This window comes from Protopterus annectens, chromosome 4.part0 (genome assembly GCF_019279795.1).
Source record: "Protopterus annectens isolate FY-2018-M chromosome 4.part0, PAN1.0, whole genome shotgun sequence".
Taxonomy (NCBI): Eukaryota; Metazoa; Chordata; order Ceratodontiformes; family Protopteridae; genus Protopterus; species Protopterus annectens.
The window spans coordinates 407,835,618-407,852,296 of NC_056733.1; the positions used below are offsets into that span (position 1 = coordinate 407,835,618).

At 36.6% G+C, this 16,679-nt stretch overlaps 1 protein-coding gene across 1 annotated transcript in view; it reads right to left on the reverse strand.

The window, feature by feature from the left end:
- The window catches only part of AACS (acetoacetyl-CoA synthetase), a 1,424,505-nt gene extending 1,415,764 nt beyond the window's left edge, over window positions 1-8,741 (reverse strand). Inside the window, exon 1 of the mRNA XM_044068347.1 lies at window positions 8,487-8,741. Within this exon, the coding sequence (XP_043924282.1) occupies window positions 8,487-8,625 (139 nt within the window). The 5' untranslated portion in view covers window positions 8,626-8,741. The remainder of the gene's footprint in view (window positions 1-8,486) is intronic.
- Between the last annotated feature and the right edge of the window lie 7,938 nt (window positions 8,742-16,679).

The window sequence follows — 16,679 nt, forward strand, 5'->3', positions numbered from 1 at the left end:
GCTAATGCATAGTTACAGGTCCCACACTGAGGCCTTCCCCCTTAGCAACCACTATTTACTGGCCATGTTGTCTTCTGCCTGCCATTGAGTATAATGGCAAAATAGTGATTTTCTAGCAAAAGCAACACTTCCACGAAGAAACTATTAAAACACACCACTGGAACAGTTGTGAGAATCCACCAAAGGTTGAAATCACTGAACAGACAGGTCAATGACCAATCAAAAAACACGAGGCTGAAACGGATAGCTAAAATAGAACCACAGATTTATTAAATATTCCTTGAAGCGCTTTTCGTCTGCTTCTTAAGCAGACTTCTTCAGAATCTGAAGTGATTTCAACCTTTGTTGGATTCTCACAACTGTTCCAGTGGTGTGTTAAAATAGTGATTTTGGTTAGAATGCTTATTTCAGGTTTTTTTTTTTTTTTTTATTTTCGGCCCGATCCCATTTACGCACTGCTGCCCTATGCTTAAACTGCCGAAATCGGTTAAAAAAAATAAGAGTTATTATTTTTATTTTTGCCAGCTGTTTTCCATGCCAATGGCCATATATTTGGCCATTGGCATGCTTTACATATACTATACACCCTTTATTTGGAGCTGTTAGGGCTCCGTTTTGTAGTTTGCAGAAATGTACTCGGTTACTAACCAAGTACATTTCTGCACACTACACTAGTCCTGTATGGCTGGCTGATAGCTTCCTGGATCACAAATTCAACTCATTTGCATGGTTTGCACCTGCAAATGGGGTAATATGCATGCAGGAATAGTGCAGGAGCGCTCGTGTACGTCCATGGAGCTTATTCCTGGATCACACAGTGGCCATATTGCCTCCAGGAGCTCCTGTACTATTCCTGCACACCGTGCAGGGCTTGCTGAATCTGGGAGAATGTCTGCATATAATGCATTAACTTATCCATAGCTGCATGATTTTAAGGATTCCTTCAGACCCAATGGCCAAGGCTTGACTGAAAATGTTTTACTGAGCAGATCACCTACCAGTGTGACAACTGAATAATAACATTAATATTATAGAGTGGTCTGTGCTGTGTGTTACAGATCCACCCTTATCATATTGCACTAGCTTCCTATGTGATGAATATATTACCATACTGTGCTAGCTTCCTATGTGATGAATATATTACCATACTGCACTAGCTTCCTATGTGATGAATATATTACCATACTGCGCTAGCTTCCTATGGGATGAATACATTACCATAGTGCGCTAGCTTCCCATGGGAAGAATATATTACCACACTGAGCTAGCTTCCTATGTGATGAATATATTACCACACTGAGTTAGCTTCCTGTGTGATGAATATATTATCATACTGCGCTAGTTTCCTATATGACGAATTTATTACCATACTGTGCTAGCTTCCTATCTGATGAATATCTTACCATATTGCTCTAGCTTCCTATGCAATCAATACATTACCATACTGAGCTAGCTTCCTCCGAGATGAATATATTATCATATTGTGCTAGCCTGTGACATGATGAATGTATTACTGTACTGTGCTAGCTTCCTAAGTGATGAACTAATAACTGTCCTGCACTAGATTCTTATGTGATGAATATATTACCATACTTAGCTAGTTTTCTATGTAATGAATATATTACCGTACTGCTCTAGCTTCCTACATGATGAATATATTACCATACTGCCCTAGCTTCCTATGTGATGAATATATTACCATACAGCACTAGCTTCCTATAGGATGAATATATTACCATACTGAGCTAGCTTCCTATGTGATGAATATATTACCATACTGTGATAGCTTCCAAAGTGATGAATGTATTACTGTACTGTGCTAGCTTCCTATATGATGAATATATTACCATACTATGCTAGCTTTCTAAGTGATGAATATATTACTGTACTGCACTAGCTTTGTCTGTGATGAATATATTACCATATTGCGCTAGCTTCCTATGTGATGAATATATTACCGTACTGCACTAGCTTCCTATGTAATGACTATATTACTGTACTGCGCTTTCTATGTGACGAATATATTACCATACTGTACTAGCTTCTTATGTGATATCTATATTACCATACTGTGCTTGCTTCTTATTCGATTGCTATATTACCATACTGAGCTAGCTTCCTATACGATGAATATATTACCATACTGCGTTAGTTTCCTATATGATTAGTATATTACCATACTGCGCTAGTTTCCTTTGTGATGAATATATTACCATACTGCTCTAACTTCCTATGTGAGGAATATACTACCATACTGCACTAGCTTTCTATGTGATGAATGTACTATCATACTGCACTGGCTTCCTATGTGATGAATATATTACCATACTGAGCTAGCTTCCTATATGATAAATATATTATCATACTGCTCTGGCATCATATGTGATGAATATATTACCTTACTGCACTAGCTTCCTATGTGGTGAATATCTTACCATACTGCGCTAGCTTCCTATGTGATGAATATCTTACCATACTGCGCTAGCTTCCTATGTGATGAATATCTTACCATACTGAGCTAGCTTCCTATGTGATAAATATATTACCACACTGAGCTAGCTTCCTATGTGATAAATATATTACCATAATGCACTAGCTTCCGATGTGATGAATATATTACCATACTGTGCTAGCTTCCTATGTGATGAATATATTACCATACTGCGCTAGCTTCCTATGTGATGAATGTATTGCCATACTGCGCTAGCCTCCTATGTCATGAATATATTACTACACTGAGCTAGCTTCATATGTCATGACTGCGCTAGCTTCCTGTGTGATGAATATATTACCATACTGCACTAGCTTCCTAGGTGATGAATACATTACCATACTGCTCTAGCTTACTATGTGATGAATATATTGCCATACTGCCTTAGCTTCCTATGCAATGAATATATTACCATACTGTGCTAGCTTTCTATGCAATGAATATATTACCATACTGCTCTAGGTTCCTATGTGATGAATATACTACCATACTGCGCTAGCTTCCTATGTGATGAATATATTACCATACTACGCTAGCTTCCTATGCAATGAATATATTACCAGACTGCGCTAGCTTCCTATGTGATAAATATATTACCATACTGTGCTAGCTTCCTTTGTGATGAATATACTACCATACTGCGCTAGCTTCCTATGTGATGAATATATTACCATACTGTGCTAGCTTCCTATGTAATGAATATATTACCAGACTGCACTAGCTTCCTATGTGATAAATATATTACCATAATGCGTTAGCTTCTGATGTGATGAATATATTACCATACTGCACTAGCTTCCTATGTGATGAATATATTATCATACTGCTCTAGCTTCCTGTGTGACAAATATATTCCCATACTGTGCTAGCTTCCTATGTGATGGATATATTACCATACTGTGCTAGCTTCCTATGCAATGACTATATTACCATACTGCGCTAGCTTCCTATGCAATGAATATATTACCATACTGCATTAGTTTCCTATATGATGAATATATTACCATACTGCGCTAGTTTCCTATGTGAATAATATATTACCATACTGCTCTAACTTCCTATGTGAGGAATATACTACCATACTGCACTAGCTCTCTATGTGATGAATATACTATCATACTGCACGGGTTTCCTATGTGATGAATATATTACCATACTGAGCTAGCTTCCTATATGATAAATATATTATCATACTGCTCTGGCATCATATGTGATGAATATATTACCTTACTGCACTAGCTTCCTATGTGGTGAATATCTTACCATACTGCGCTAGCTTCCTATGTGATGAATATCTTACCATACTGCGCTAGCTTCCTATACGAAGGATATCTTACCATACTGAGCTAGCTTCCTATGTGATAAATATACTACCACACTGAGCTAGCTTCCTATGTGATAAATATATTACCATAATGCACTAGCTTCTGATGTGATGAATATATTACCATACTGTGCTAGCTTCCTATGTGATGAATATATTACCAGACTGCGCTAGCTTCCTATGTGATGAATGTATTACCATACTGCGCTAGCTTCCTATGTCATGAATATATTACCATACTGCACTAGCTTCCTAGGTGATGAATACATTACCATACTGCTCTAGCTTACTATGTGATGAATATATTGCCATACTGCCTTAGCTTCCTATGCAATAAATACACTACCATACTGTGCTAGATTTCTATGCAATGAATATATTACCATACTGCTCTAGGTTCCTATGTGATGAATATACTACCATACTGCCCTAGCTTCCTATGTGATGAATATATTACTATACTGCGCTAGCTTCCTATGCAATGAATATATTACCAGGCTGCGCTAGCTTCCTATGTGATAAATATATTACCATACTGTACTAGCTTCCTTTGTGATAAATATACTACCATACTGCGCTAGCTTCCTATGTGATGAATATATTACCATACTGTGCTAGCTTCCTATGCAGTGAATATATTACCAGACTGCACTAGCTTCCTATGTGATAAATATATTACCATAATGTGTTAGCTTCCATTGTGATGAATATATTGTGTTAGCTTCCTATGTGATAAATATATTACCATACTGCTCTAGCTTCCTATATGATGAATATATTACCATACTGCTCTAGCTTCCTGTGTGACAAATATATTCCCATACTGTGCTAGCTTCCTATGTGATGGATATATTACCATACTGCTCTAGCTTCCTATGCAATGAATATATTACCATACTGCGCTAGCTTCCTATGCAATGAATATATTACCATACTGCGCTAGCTTCCTATACAATGAATATATTACCATACTGTGCTAGATTCCTTTGTGATGAATATACTACCATACTGCGCTAGCTTCCTATGTGATGAGTATATTACCATGCTGCGCTAGCTTCCTATGTGATGAATATATTACCAGGCTGCGCTAGCTTCCCATGGGATGAATATATTACCACACAGAGCTAGCTTCCTATGTGATGAATATATTACCATACTGCACTAGCTTCCTATGTGATGAATATATTACCGTACTGAGCTATCTATGTGATAAATATACTACCTTACTGTGCTAGCTTCCTATGTGATGAATATATTACCAGTGTGTTGATGACACAGTGATAGCCACTGCTATGTATTGCAACAAACCCCACTAATCAAACACAGAGTAAGGTTGTTAGGAGTCATGCTGCAACCCCATGTAATACATATTAGTGCTTGTGTTTGGGTTTCTACTAATCATTTAATAAAATATCCATTGTTTGTTGTCTAGCCCTGTCCATAATTAATTATGTAATCCTGGCGGTCCAAGGATGCCTATGCCCTCCCATCCCCAATAATTAATAATACATTTTTTGTTGTCTATTATGTCTGCCAGCACCTTGTCTATTTTTATATAGGGATGTTTCTAATGTTCACTCTTCCGAGGTTACATCCCTAAGTTCCCATATGGTCATTGACACTACACTGAAATCACTGTAGTAATTCAAATTTTAACATGGCATCCAAACTATACTGTTTATGGGGCTAATTTTAACAATTTGCATTTTACTGGATAACACAGTATATGAACAGGCATAAAAGTATCATACGTAAAGATTTAAAATATGCAGGAAAACCAGATACAGGTGCACTTTACATGGGATAGGTAATAGCAATCTATTACAATGTCTCCACAACTATGGCACAGTATGAGGACAAGGACATTGTTGTTAAGATAAAGACATTGTGGCTTGCTAGTAAAAAGGGGCTAGGAGGCAACTGTGACCACAGTAGACTGCTGTGTACCACATAACTGATGGCAAACATATGGTCTTGGCTTTATTCCCACATTCTTTTTATCAGCTAAAAGATGGACTATACATTGATTAAACTGAATTATTATTGGATTCTTATTAGCAAGCCATTATACCTTGGAGCAAAGGGGAAGAAAAGTGCCTTTCACCTTGCTGGCAGTAACAGGAGGGATATAGGGGTTATGAATCAGACATCACCATCCTACTGGGTCAAGCAAAGAGCAAGAGGGACTTATCCCTACTATGCTGCATTACAGAACTGTCAAAAATTCCACCAGAAACTTTTCATCTAGAGACAGGAAACAGCCATTTACATGTGCTGGTCAAACAAAGACTGTATCAGAGTTTCACAACTGATAATCCAGCAAGTGCATGAACCGGTGAAATCAAATTCAAATCTATATGGGTCATAGTATTTCAGGACTTGTCACAAACAGAAGTGTATTCGGGCAATTTCTTGTAGCACACTGCTAATATCAGTTACAGGTAGTTAAGGCACTAACAGGGTAAGGAGCAATACAACAGTCACACAGCATAGTGGCAAGTGTCAGTGCTTAGCAGTGACAGCACTTTAAGAAAAGACTGATTATACCTTTCAGCTGCTCTGACTGAGGTATGGTGCTCTGATTTAGGTATAGTACTATGACTTGGGTATAGTGCTATGATTTAGGTATAGTACTTTGATTTAAGTACAGTGCTCTGATTTAGGTATAGTGCTCTGATTTTGGCCCTCAGATTTAGCCTTGTTTCTCTTTATGAGTATATACCGAATTAAATAAATAAACAAGACCTATACAAAGATAACCTATCAGTAACTGCACAGGGCCTAGTATATTATACTACTATATTATACAATTATGAAAAATAAGAAAATGCTCCTCTTGACCCTCTGCTATAATTTTTAATGCTGACAGGTTAGCAGGTTTGTTTTCCTTCATACAAACAGCTGGCCTAACTCCATGCCTTGTGTAGCTTTGTAGTCCAAATTTCTTCAAAATCATGCAGTTACATCTGTGGTAACTTCCTCCCTACATCTGTCTCTGCATTTGTATTTCATAAAACAGACAAACTGAAGCTATTCAGATGACAGACACCAAGAAAGTACAAGGCCTGCACCAAAAGAATTATAAGAAAAATTAATTGAATCTAATATGCACTGCCCTGAGGAAACCAGAAAAAAAGAAAGGCATACTAGAAACTTTTATATATCATAAAATGAATTGGTGCTGTTCAGGAAGGCAGCAGGCTTCACAGAAACAACTGCATATGAACAAGGGGCACAACTTGAATATAGATGTAAGGAAAGTAACTCATATGCAAAAGTAGAATGTTTTTGTCCAGGTACCAGCCATGAAATGTGGCTGGTTAAAAAAGAGAGAGAATTCAAGGTGCAGAGGAAAAACAATACCATCTTAGAGATCTGAAAGAGTAAGTAAGGTGAACACAGCATAGACAAGAATGTCAGCTTTCAATACGGCAGATAGAGGGAGGTGGCAAGCAGTTTTTACCTGCCATTACGCTTTGTTTCGTTGAGAGAGTGTACCACAAAAAAGTAGTATATTCATGTGACTTTCAAATTGAAAGTCACATGAACATACTATTTTTTTTTTTTTTTGTAGTACGCTTTCTCAAACAGTAATATTTAGGAAGCAGCACCTGTAAGAAAGCAAGCTGGACAAGAATGAGGGAGGCACAACCTAAAACCAGAGAAAATAATAAATGGGGCAAGGGCATTGGGGAATATTCTTTCACAGAAAGTGTTGTGGGTGCACAGAATAACCTTCCACAAAATGTGGTAGATTTCTACATGACATGGGGCAGACATGTAATATTAGAGAAAAGAAAACTTATAGTGACAATCCTGCCATAGAGTAAGGTATAGGAAGGACTAAGCAAGCTCAAATAACCCTTAACTTTTGACAACCTATAGTTGCATATTTCAAAGTTTTCTTGCAGTGTGCACACCTCAAATGAATTAGTGTCTCTGCCTGTTTTCTAATTCCATACAGGCAATCAAAACATGCAAAAGCACCAGAAAATAAACTTGTACAAAAAACAAAGGAAAAAAATACAATATTATCATTGTAAAGAAAGCTGCAAGGAATTCAAGATATCTCTAAAAGGTGTGTATGTATAGGGGAGGACTCCTAGATTCTTATAGCCTGACCAGTTCAGATTTTAATAATAATATATTTAAATAAAGTTCTACATTTTGTAATGAAAGGTCCACATTCTTGGAATACATAGAATTTAGACCAAATCAATGTAGCGTTTTATGCAGCAGCAGCCACCACATGACGTACAAACATGCGTATTTACTAGGCCACTGCTCTATTAAACTTGATACACAAGTTCTTACTAAGTACAGGTTTAGCCTGCAGCTTCTGAAACTGCATACAATTACCAGTGACATAAGCTGCTAACTGTAAGTGAACATCACAACAATGTGTGCCACACTGCAGAATGACTGCTCTTTACAGGAAGTATTAAGGATCTCTAAATGCAGGCTTTAAAAGGCTCCCCCTGTTTTCCTTACGTAGCACATGCAGTAAAAATGACAAGACACTTCACAAGATGTTTCAGAGACTCATGACTACAGTTTTATAGTTATTTATAATGCAGCCTGCTAACACTATTATGGGATACGAAGTTTATACAGTATTACAGCTGAAGGGGAAATGACATTTATTTTACAGCCACTGCTACTGTTACTCACCCAGATTCTGCTCAAAGCATTCATTCACTTGAGCTCTAAACCTGTCCAGAAGTGTGTTTTTCTTTGAATCTGGATACCACATAGGCATGGGGTCCATGATTTCATCATTCCTCAGTGTTTCAATTTTCTCAGACATCATTGGCCCAGTGGGTTCCAACTCAGATCTAGAAAGCAGTAACTATGTGAGAGTCGGATAGAAATGCAGTCTTTCATTCGGTAGATGTTAGTGAAACAGCAGTGAGCATAAAACTGACTGACTCCTCCCACCTATACACTTAAAAGAATGAGTTACCAATGACAGCTTCATTGTCTCCATCCACATGAAAAATAGAGCGCATTTTGTACCTTGGCTCTGTGACATTTATTTGCAGTAACCGACATGCTACAAAACACAGAAAAATGCATAGTAAGAGAATACTCACAGACCTAGAAGCTTTCAACACAAAATCCATAAAACGATTTAGCACAACCTAAAGTTTTTTTCTGGAATATAGAACAGGCACCACATTTATAAAGGCAAGGCTGTGATATAGAATATATTTTATTTGCACTCTTTAAAGGTATAGTATGTTTAAGATGTAGCATTAATAAACTATAACATTTCTGCCATTATATAAAGAAAATAAAACGTAGGTGAGGTGACAGAGAAATACAAAAAGAAAATGGGAGAATTAACTTTTTTCCTGGCCAAAGGTGTACTAAAAGGAAAAAAGTCCACCATATCAAATATCCTAAAACCAAACTCCAGCAGTTATATTTATGCTGCCTCAGGAGTCATTCCTGTTGATATAATAGACCGGCACTTCCCCATGACTTCTCTAGTCAGCCTGCTGTCTAAGTTCCATTACTCAAATACAACACTCTGTAGGAAAGATGTGCATATATAATATCCTTGGAGGCAAAAATCTCACACACAGTAAACTCACATACCAAAACTGTCAGCAGTACACCACACATCACACCTCTCTACAGCAATCACAATACACATAATCGATCATATGCTGATGTTATAAAGCTTAGCTTGCCTAAACCTCAAAGACCTCCCAAACACAACACAGGCACAAAGCACATTCAGCAAATTAAGCCTACCTCCTCACATAGAACAAGGAATCCCAGAGTCACAGATGTTGAGCCCGTAAGACAGGCATTGACCCAACCAAACATTCTTGTTAAAGGTGACTCGACTACAAGACAGACAGATTAGATGTGCTTCTTTCCAGGTTGATATAGGAAAGTGTGATGGTTAGTTGCTTGTCTGGTGCTAGTATCCATCAGATCATGCATGCACTCACCTCCTTGAACAAGTACCAGTATGACTCTGTCATAGTGCATGTCAGTGTCAGTAAAGGAAAATATGAAGGTGTTACTGATCAATGCTAAGGAGCCAAAACAAGAAACTCCAGTCCATACATGGGCGGCGCAATGGTGCAGTGGTTAGAGTTGTTGCCTTACAGCAAGAGATTCTCCGGGTTGATTCTTGGCTGGGGTACCTTCTGTGTGGAGTCTGCATGTCCTCCCTGTGTTTGCGTGAGTTTCCTCCCACATTCCAAAGGCATACATCTGGAGCATTTCTCTGCAGGCCTCTGCTGAAAATGGGCTGTGTCCCAGATGGACTTTCCTGGTAAACAAATGTTAAATAAATAAATACAAGCCCTTCTCACCCTCAAAACACTGACATATATGTAGTAACTGAGGCATGGTTTAAAATAGTGAAGAGAACTCCAGCTATGCAGGGTTATAACGCCTTCTACACATTTAGACCAGCTACTGCTCAGGAAGGGAAAAAAGATGGCGGTATCTCAATCTATATGCAGGAGAGACTCGCATCAAGGCTGGTAAAGCAACATAATTCAGTAGAGCTTCTTCATGTCCAAATAACTATCAGAATGGTCCAGTATCATATATTAAATAGCTACAGAACACCCTTATGACACAAAAAAGCCACAACACCTATCTACAGGAACTAAAATCACTCAGCATTAAATCCAGTATCATTTTCCTAGGTGATCTAAACCATCCAGCTTGGAAACCTACACCACCACTAAGTGCACGAGCACAGAGATTCCTGAACTTTGTCGATACAAATACCCTGGAACAATTAGAGAACCCACTAGGGGAAATCATATCTTTGATTTTGTCCTTACTACTATGGGAGCATCTTGCACCATCCCTTATGTACCTTCATCCCTTGTTAGACCTGATCGTAAAGATTTGCTATTCTGTTAGTATTATCTCCTCCTATGTCATTTACTCTCTAACATATAATTCAGTGATCTTACCCTCTTGCATCAATCGGATGGAACTTATTCCAATGCTATGTCTCTTTAGTTAATCAACTGAGTGTACATTGTATGTTTTTATAATGGAATTTTCATTGTTTGCTGACTTTTTGTGCCATAGATTGGAGCTTATGTCCACATGTTATGGCACTGTATTTTGACCACTGTGTTACGGTATGTCTTTTGCATGTCTGTATACTGTTTGGAGCTTTTCTCCTTGGGTCTCCGCTGAAAATGGGCCCTTGGCTCAGTTGGACCAACTCAGTTAACAAATGTCAAATAAGTAAAAAATTAAATAACGTCACCTTTGAAATAAAATGGAAACCAGAGATCCTTTCCACCCAAGGTTCCTGTAGAAATTTCTTTTAAGACACACCACTTTGCCCTGAATTGGCAAGCTTCAAATCCCCACCAAACCTATATAATAAATAATTGAAGTATATATATCTTCATCTATATATTATATTTATTTTATTACTTTATTATATTATATCATTTTATATATTTATTAATATATTATTTTGCTATTTCTATATAAATATTAAGTATTAACACTATTAAGTATATATCTTAGCTTATTACTTTATTATTTTTTTTGGTTTGGTTATTTTTTAGTTAGTCAATATTTAATGAATTCAATTAATATGATGTCACGCTCAGTATGAGTTTCTCTTTATGATGATCTTATTATAAGATGATTAACGACACATCTTAACACTTGCTAAATAATTTGTTCATAAAGTTTTATTGAAAATCTATGAATGAAATTTAATGCTATGAATTTATGAAAATAAATACTAAATTTAAATTTCTTTCTGTTTTTTGTTTTCTAAATGAGATTTAGGCTTCTGATCTGATCTATTGTTATATTATTATTGTATTATTTTACTTAATTTTATAAATTGATATTTGACTTAAATTGCATAATTTAAAATTTTGTTTTATTTATTATATATATAATCTTTTTTTATTTTTTTTTAATGATGTGACTACATTGCATTGCTACATAAGCTTCGCTTTTGTTTTTGTTCACAACAACAAATTTTTTTTTTTGGGTGGTGGTTTCAAGCATTTCTTCAGTTTCGTCCCCACCAAACCTAGTTAACTCCAGTGAATCACAGAAATGTGCACCACCACCCTATACCAACATGCAAGCAGCTGCGCAGATGCAGCTGTACCCCATAGGAACAAGTGCACGGCAAACCCCAGAAACAAACTCACAAGCTTTATAATAAAAGGAAAATATTTTTTTTCCAAAAATAATATAAGTTATTCTAGAATGTTATAGCCCCTTTCCATAAAATAAACAAACAATTCTGGATTTTAACAAAATCCACCAAAACCAAGTCTGAGGCTAAAATAGCTACCCTAGCCAAAGGCAGAGACAATCACAAGTCATTTTTAGTTGTGTTCTTAATCTCAGAAGCACAATGCAGAAAACTACTGAACCAATTGTGAACAATGTTACCTACACTGAGGCTGAAGATATAGCAAACCTAATGGCCAATACATTTAGCTCTAACTTTACCCGTCTCCCCTCCATCTGAGCTTCAAGATATACTTGAAACTGGCTTGTCTCCAGCTATGAACCAAGGCCTAGTCATAACAGTGTTATCAAAAGCTAAAAATACTGTATCAGTGGGTACTGACATTATCCCTGGATGCATTTTAAATAGCATGAAACATGATTTAGCCACACTCCTAACAACACTGTTCAGTCTCGGCCTCCATGCAGGTTTTGTACCAAGTGAATAGAGAACAGCTACAGTCACTCCCCTGCATAAGGAAGGACCTTCCAGACACCTAGGCAATTAAAGATCCATAAGTCTGACCAGCGTCATATGCAAAGTTATGGAACGACTTATCATGGAACTACTTAATCAGGACATAGGGAACTACATAGATTGACTTAAAATGGTGTCACTATACTCTGTACCCTACAAGCTGTTAAAAGATAACCTGTGTTTAGCATACAAGGCATTCTTTGACCCAATACTGATAGATTCACTACACATCAGCAAGTCAAAAGGCATCAGAAATATTCAGCCTAGGGATCTAAACCTCTTCTGCAGCATCAACAGAACAGTTTGGTGGGAGAGGTATATCTCACACAGGACATAAAAGGTCTTGAGCACACTCCCCAGCCACATAAAACAAATTTCATCCCTGCTCATATTTAAGAGCAACTTGGATCTCCGAAAGGGAAAAATAAAATTTTACTCCAGGACTGACCCCTGTCCAACTAATGGACACAGGCAGCTCCTAAATGATTTATCTGATGCACTGGTCCCTTCAAATTATGTATGGTATGATCCCCGTTATTCTCATTAGGAGTAATATATAATTATCGACCATGGGATGGGTAAGGCTAATCGTCAACCAAATGAGATAGGTTCATTTGAGCACAAAAAGGGCATCTAGCCTAGTACTTACCTATGAACCTATAAATAATGGTCAACATGGCACAATATAAGCTGATTAGTGCACGAATGCCACTTAATGCACACTCTGGCGTAGTTTTTTTTTTTTTTTTTTTACGTTATACATACTTACATCTTTGTGGAGTTTTATTACCATTTTCCAAACTTGAAACTAATACCACTTATTCAGTCAGTGAAGAAAACAGATCTGTTTTATAAATGGAGTGAAAGGTGATTCGTTGCAACAGTCAACAGACAAGCTTTTGCATGAATGTCATTTTCTGTGCAATTAAGACATAAACTAAGCCCTTAAGTGCCCAAGGTGATGTCACCCATGCCCACAGTGGAAAAATGTCATTCTGCTGATTGTACACCAGCTATTGTTTTAAACATAAGATGAGTAAGGTTTGAAAAAGCAAGTCAGCAATGGCATTATATTATCACCTTTTAACTACTTTTGTTGGTTAATAGTCACTGCTACTGGCCTGTTCCATGTCCCACCTTTTACTTTCACCCATGTGTTTCAGGTTCCTTTTTTGCTCTCTCTTTCTCTCTCCTTCCCGCTCCCTCTCCACAATTTTAGCAGCATGCATTTTTAAGAGGGGAAAACAAGAAGTCGGGGAAGAAAAAAACTGAGGAAAAAGCAAAGTGAAGCAGTTAGCATGTATATTATTAGAAGTACATAAATGTCATGTATTCACCAGGACTTCCACCTTTTCAAATGCCTAGAGTGGGACACGTACCTCTCAACTGTACAGAGGTTTGCAGAATGTCCAGATTTCTGCCTCATATATTTGATCTGTTCCTCATAAAATTTGTGGTTTTCTGGCAAATGACTGAAAATTGAAGTCACTAAATAATACTAATTAATGACAAACATTTGAGTTTCAGACTTTATATCCTTCAGAAAATACATAACAATGCAACACCTATTATTCTAGCAAATTTCTAAGTTTATAGGACAACTATTTAAATTCTCTTCCTATTTTGGGGCATTTGTCGTCCCCCCCCCCCCACATTCTTCCTGACTTTGTCCAGATTTCTTGCAATGAGAGTTTGAGATGTATGGTGGGACATTTTTTATGGAAATGTGACATTTTACAATACGGACCATACACTACCAGTACAAAGGACTAGACTTTACTTTTCTGACAAAACAGAAACTTACTCTTCATGGGACATGTGAATGTCCACAGCTTAAAAGAAAGGATAGAGATAATAGTTGGTGATAGTCTCCAAGTAGGACACACAAACCAATTCAAACATAAAAAATACAGATAGGCAGGTGGACTACTAACAACAATTCTCTGGATGCATTCAAGAGGACACTGGACAGGTAGATAAAACAGGGAAGGGTCATTGAGTGGCACTAGCTTCAACAAGAAAACATACTGATACACTAATAAGTCATCTACCATCATGTGTGTTGAATATCTAGTAAAATGCTGAAAAGGAGTATATTATGCTTGTTTTTGACAACTTGTATTATTTTCTTCTTACTGGATGTGTTTTACTCGTAAATTGGAAGTGTTTAATCATCAACTGGCTTAATACTTTGCATCCAAAATATGCAGAAAAGGGTTTTAGACTTTAATAGACAGTCAGTGCATTGTTTTCATATGCAAGTAGTAGTAAATGATATGATTTCTCAAAATTACTGAAATTAAAAGGTATTTGTGGCCTAAAAGCATTGCAAACTAATGAGTCAACCACAGTATTCCTTCAAATTCAGAAAGGTCAGAGAAGACTTTCAAAATCATAATAACTATTGTTCCAAAATCATTAATAATACAGACTTTTAAGCAAAATTCCATAGAAATGTGTGCAACTGTACCGGGCTTTATGTGCATTCTTACACAGAAAACAGATTCTTGGAATATTCTCCTTCCTATATCTGTTTTGGTTTGGAAAGTATGCTTAACTTAGTCAGGCAGGGCATGGCAGCATTCAAATGGCAGATCCATTCATTGTTTTTTGTCTAATTGTCAAACCCTTCATCCTGTAGTCACATTTACCTTGCATCTGACAAGCGTCATCTTGTTTTTCTCATACAGGAAGAATGATCCACTGTATTTAATACCAGAAACATTCTATTTGGGCTCCAACAACTGGCTGCATTTTTGTAAAGTTTCTGTTGCATACAGCCTGTTCCCAAAGCACAAAAATTTCACTGTGTTACTTTGTAATAAAGTATTCAACACCTCCTTGTGATACCCCATGTCAAGGGAAAAACTGCAAGAGCATATGTGATTTAAAAACATGTACTACTAATATCCCCAGTTAATTCAATCATTCATTAATACAAATAAAATTAATAAAGTATTCAACACCTCCTTGTGATACCCCATGTCAAGAGAAAAACTGCAAGAGCATATGTGATTTAAAAACACATTCTACTAATATCCCCAGTTAATTCAATCATTCATTAATACAAATAAAATAAATACGTAAAATAAAGGTCTATACTTCAGCTGGATACCATCTAACTCTTCTGTTTCAAACTATCATGAGTATACTTAACACAGTACTTGAAATGATTTATAACAGTGTACATAGCCAAAACAAATCTGGACATACCTTGTTTTCAGTCAGACTATACAGTGGGTTAGGGTGGGCCTCTGATTTCAGTAACATAAAGAGTCATGGTGAAAATGTAAACCTGGTGTTAATGTAAATAAGCCATTAAATCTGCCCAAACTGTCACCGTATTTTATTTTAAATTTAATCTATTTATTTATTTCATCATTTAAAGGAAATTGCACAAACAACTCTTTTCAAGAATGATGAGGAAGCAGTTATATAGCAAAAAGGGGACAGGATTCTGACTCATACAGAATAAGGCTCATTACTACTTATAGCCAAAGCTTGGATGCCAAGTACTCATTTAATTTATTAAAAGGGGTACGCTATCATTTTGTATTAGTTTATTTTATTTGGTTCTCTCTATCTCTCTCTCCTAGCCATACCTCTCAGTCATCATAGCTATATGTTTTTTTCTTTCTTTTTAATTCAGAAAATGTGTGTTAATATAAGTTATTAATAGCAATATTTTATGTTGTAATTCATACCTTTCAACCTCTAAGCATTACAAAATGATATCATAGCACAGAAGACCAGAAAGAGGAGCACATTCTTATTTTTTCACTATATCAGGTATTTGTACACTAGACCCTATATTTAGTGGTAATGAATCTAAGCATAGGCTTGGTTTGTGTATTTAATAAACTATGTACCCATAAAAAGGTCTGACTTTTATGAGGCGCATCATAAATCTATCTGGAGCAAGGCTAAATCAGACAAAATTGTATCAGTCGTGATGTATTGTATTCCTGTCAAGGGTGGTATAGTCTATAGTCAGTTCATTTTTTGTTGAGCGTCTCTCAGAAACACTATGACCTGCAAAGGAATAGTTTAACATAATTCCTACAAAATATACATATGATAGCTACAATTAAGCAGATGAAATCTTATTCTCATTCACCTGATTGCTTTAG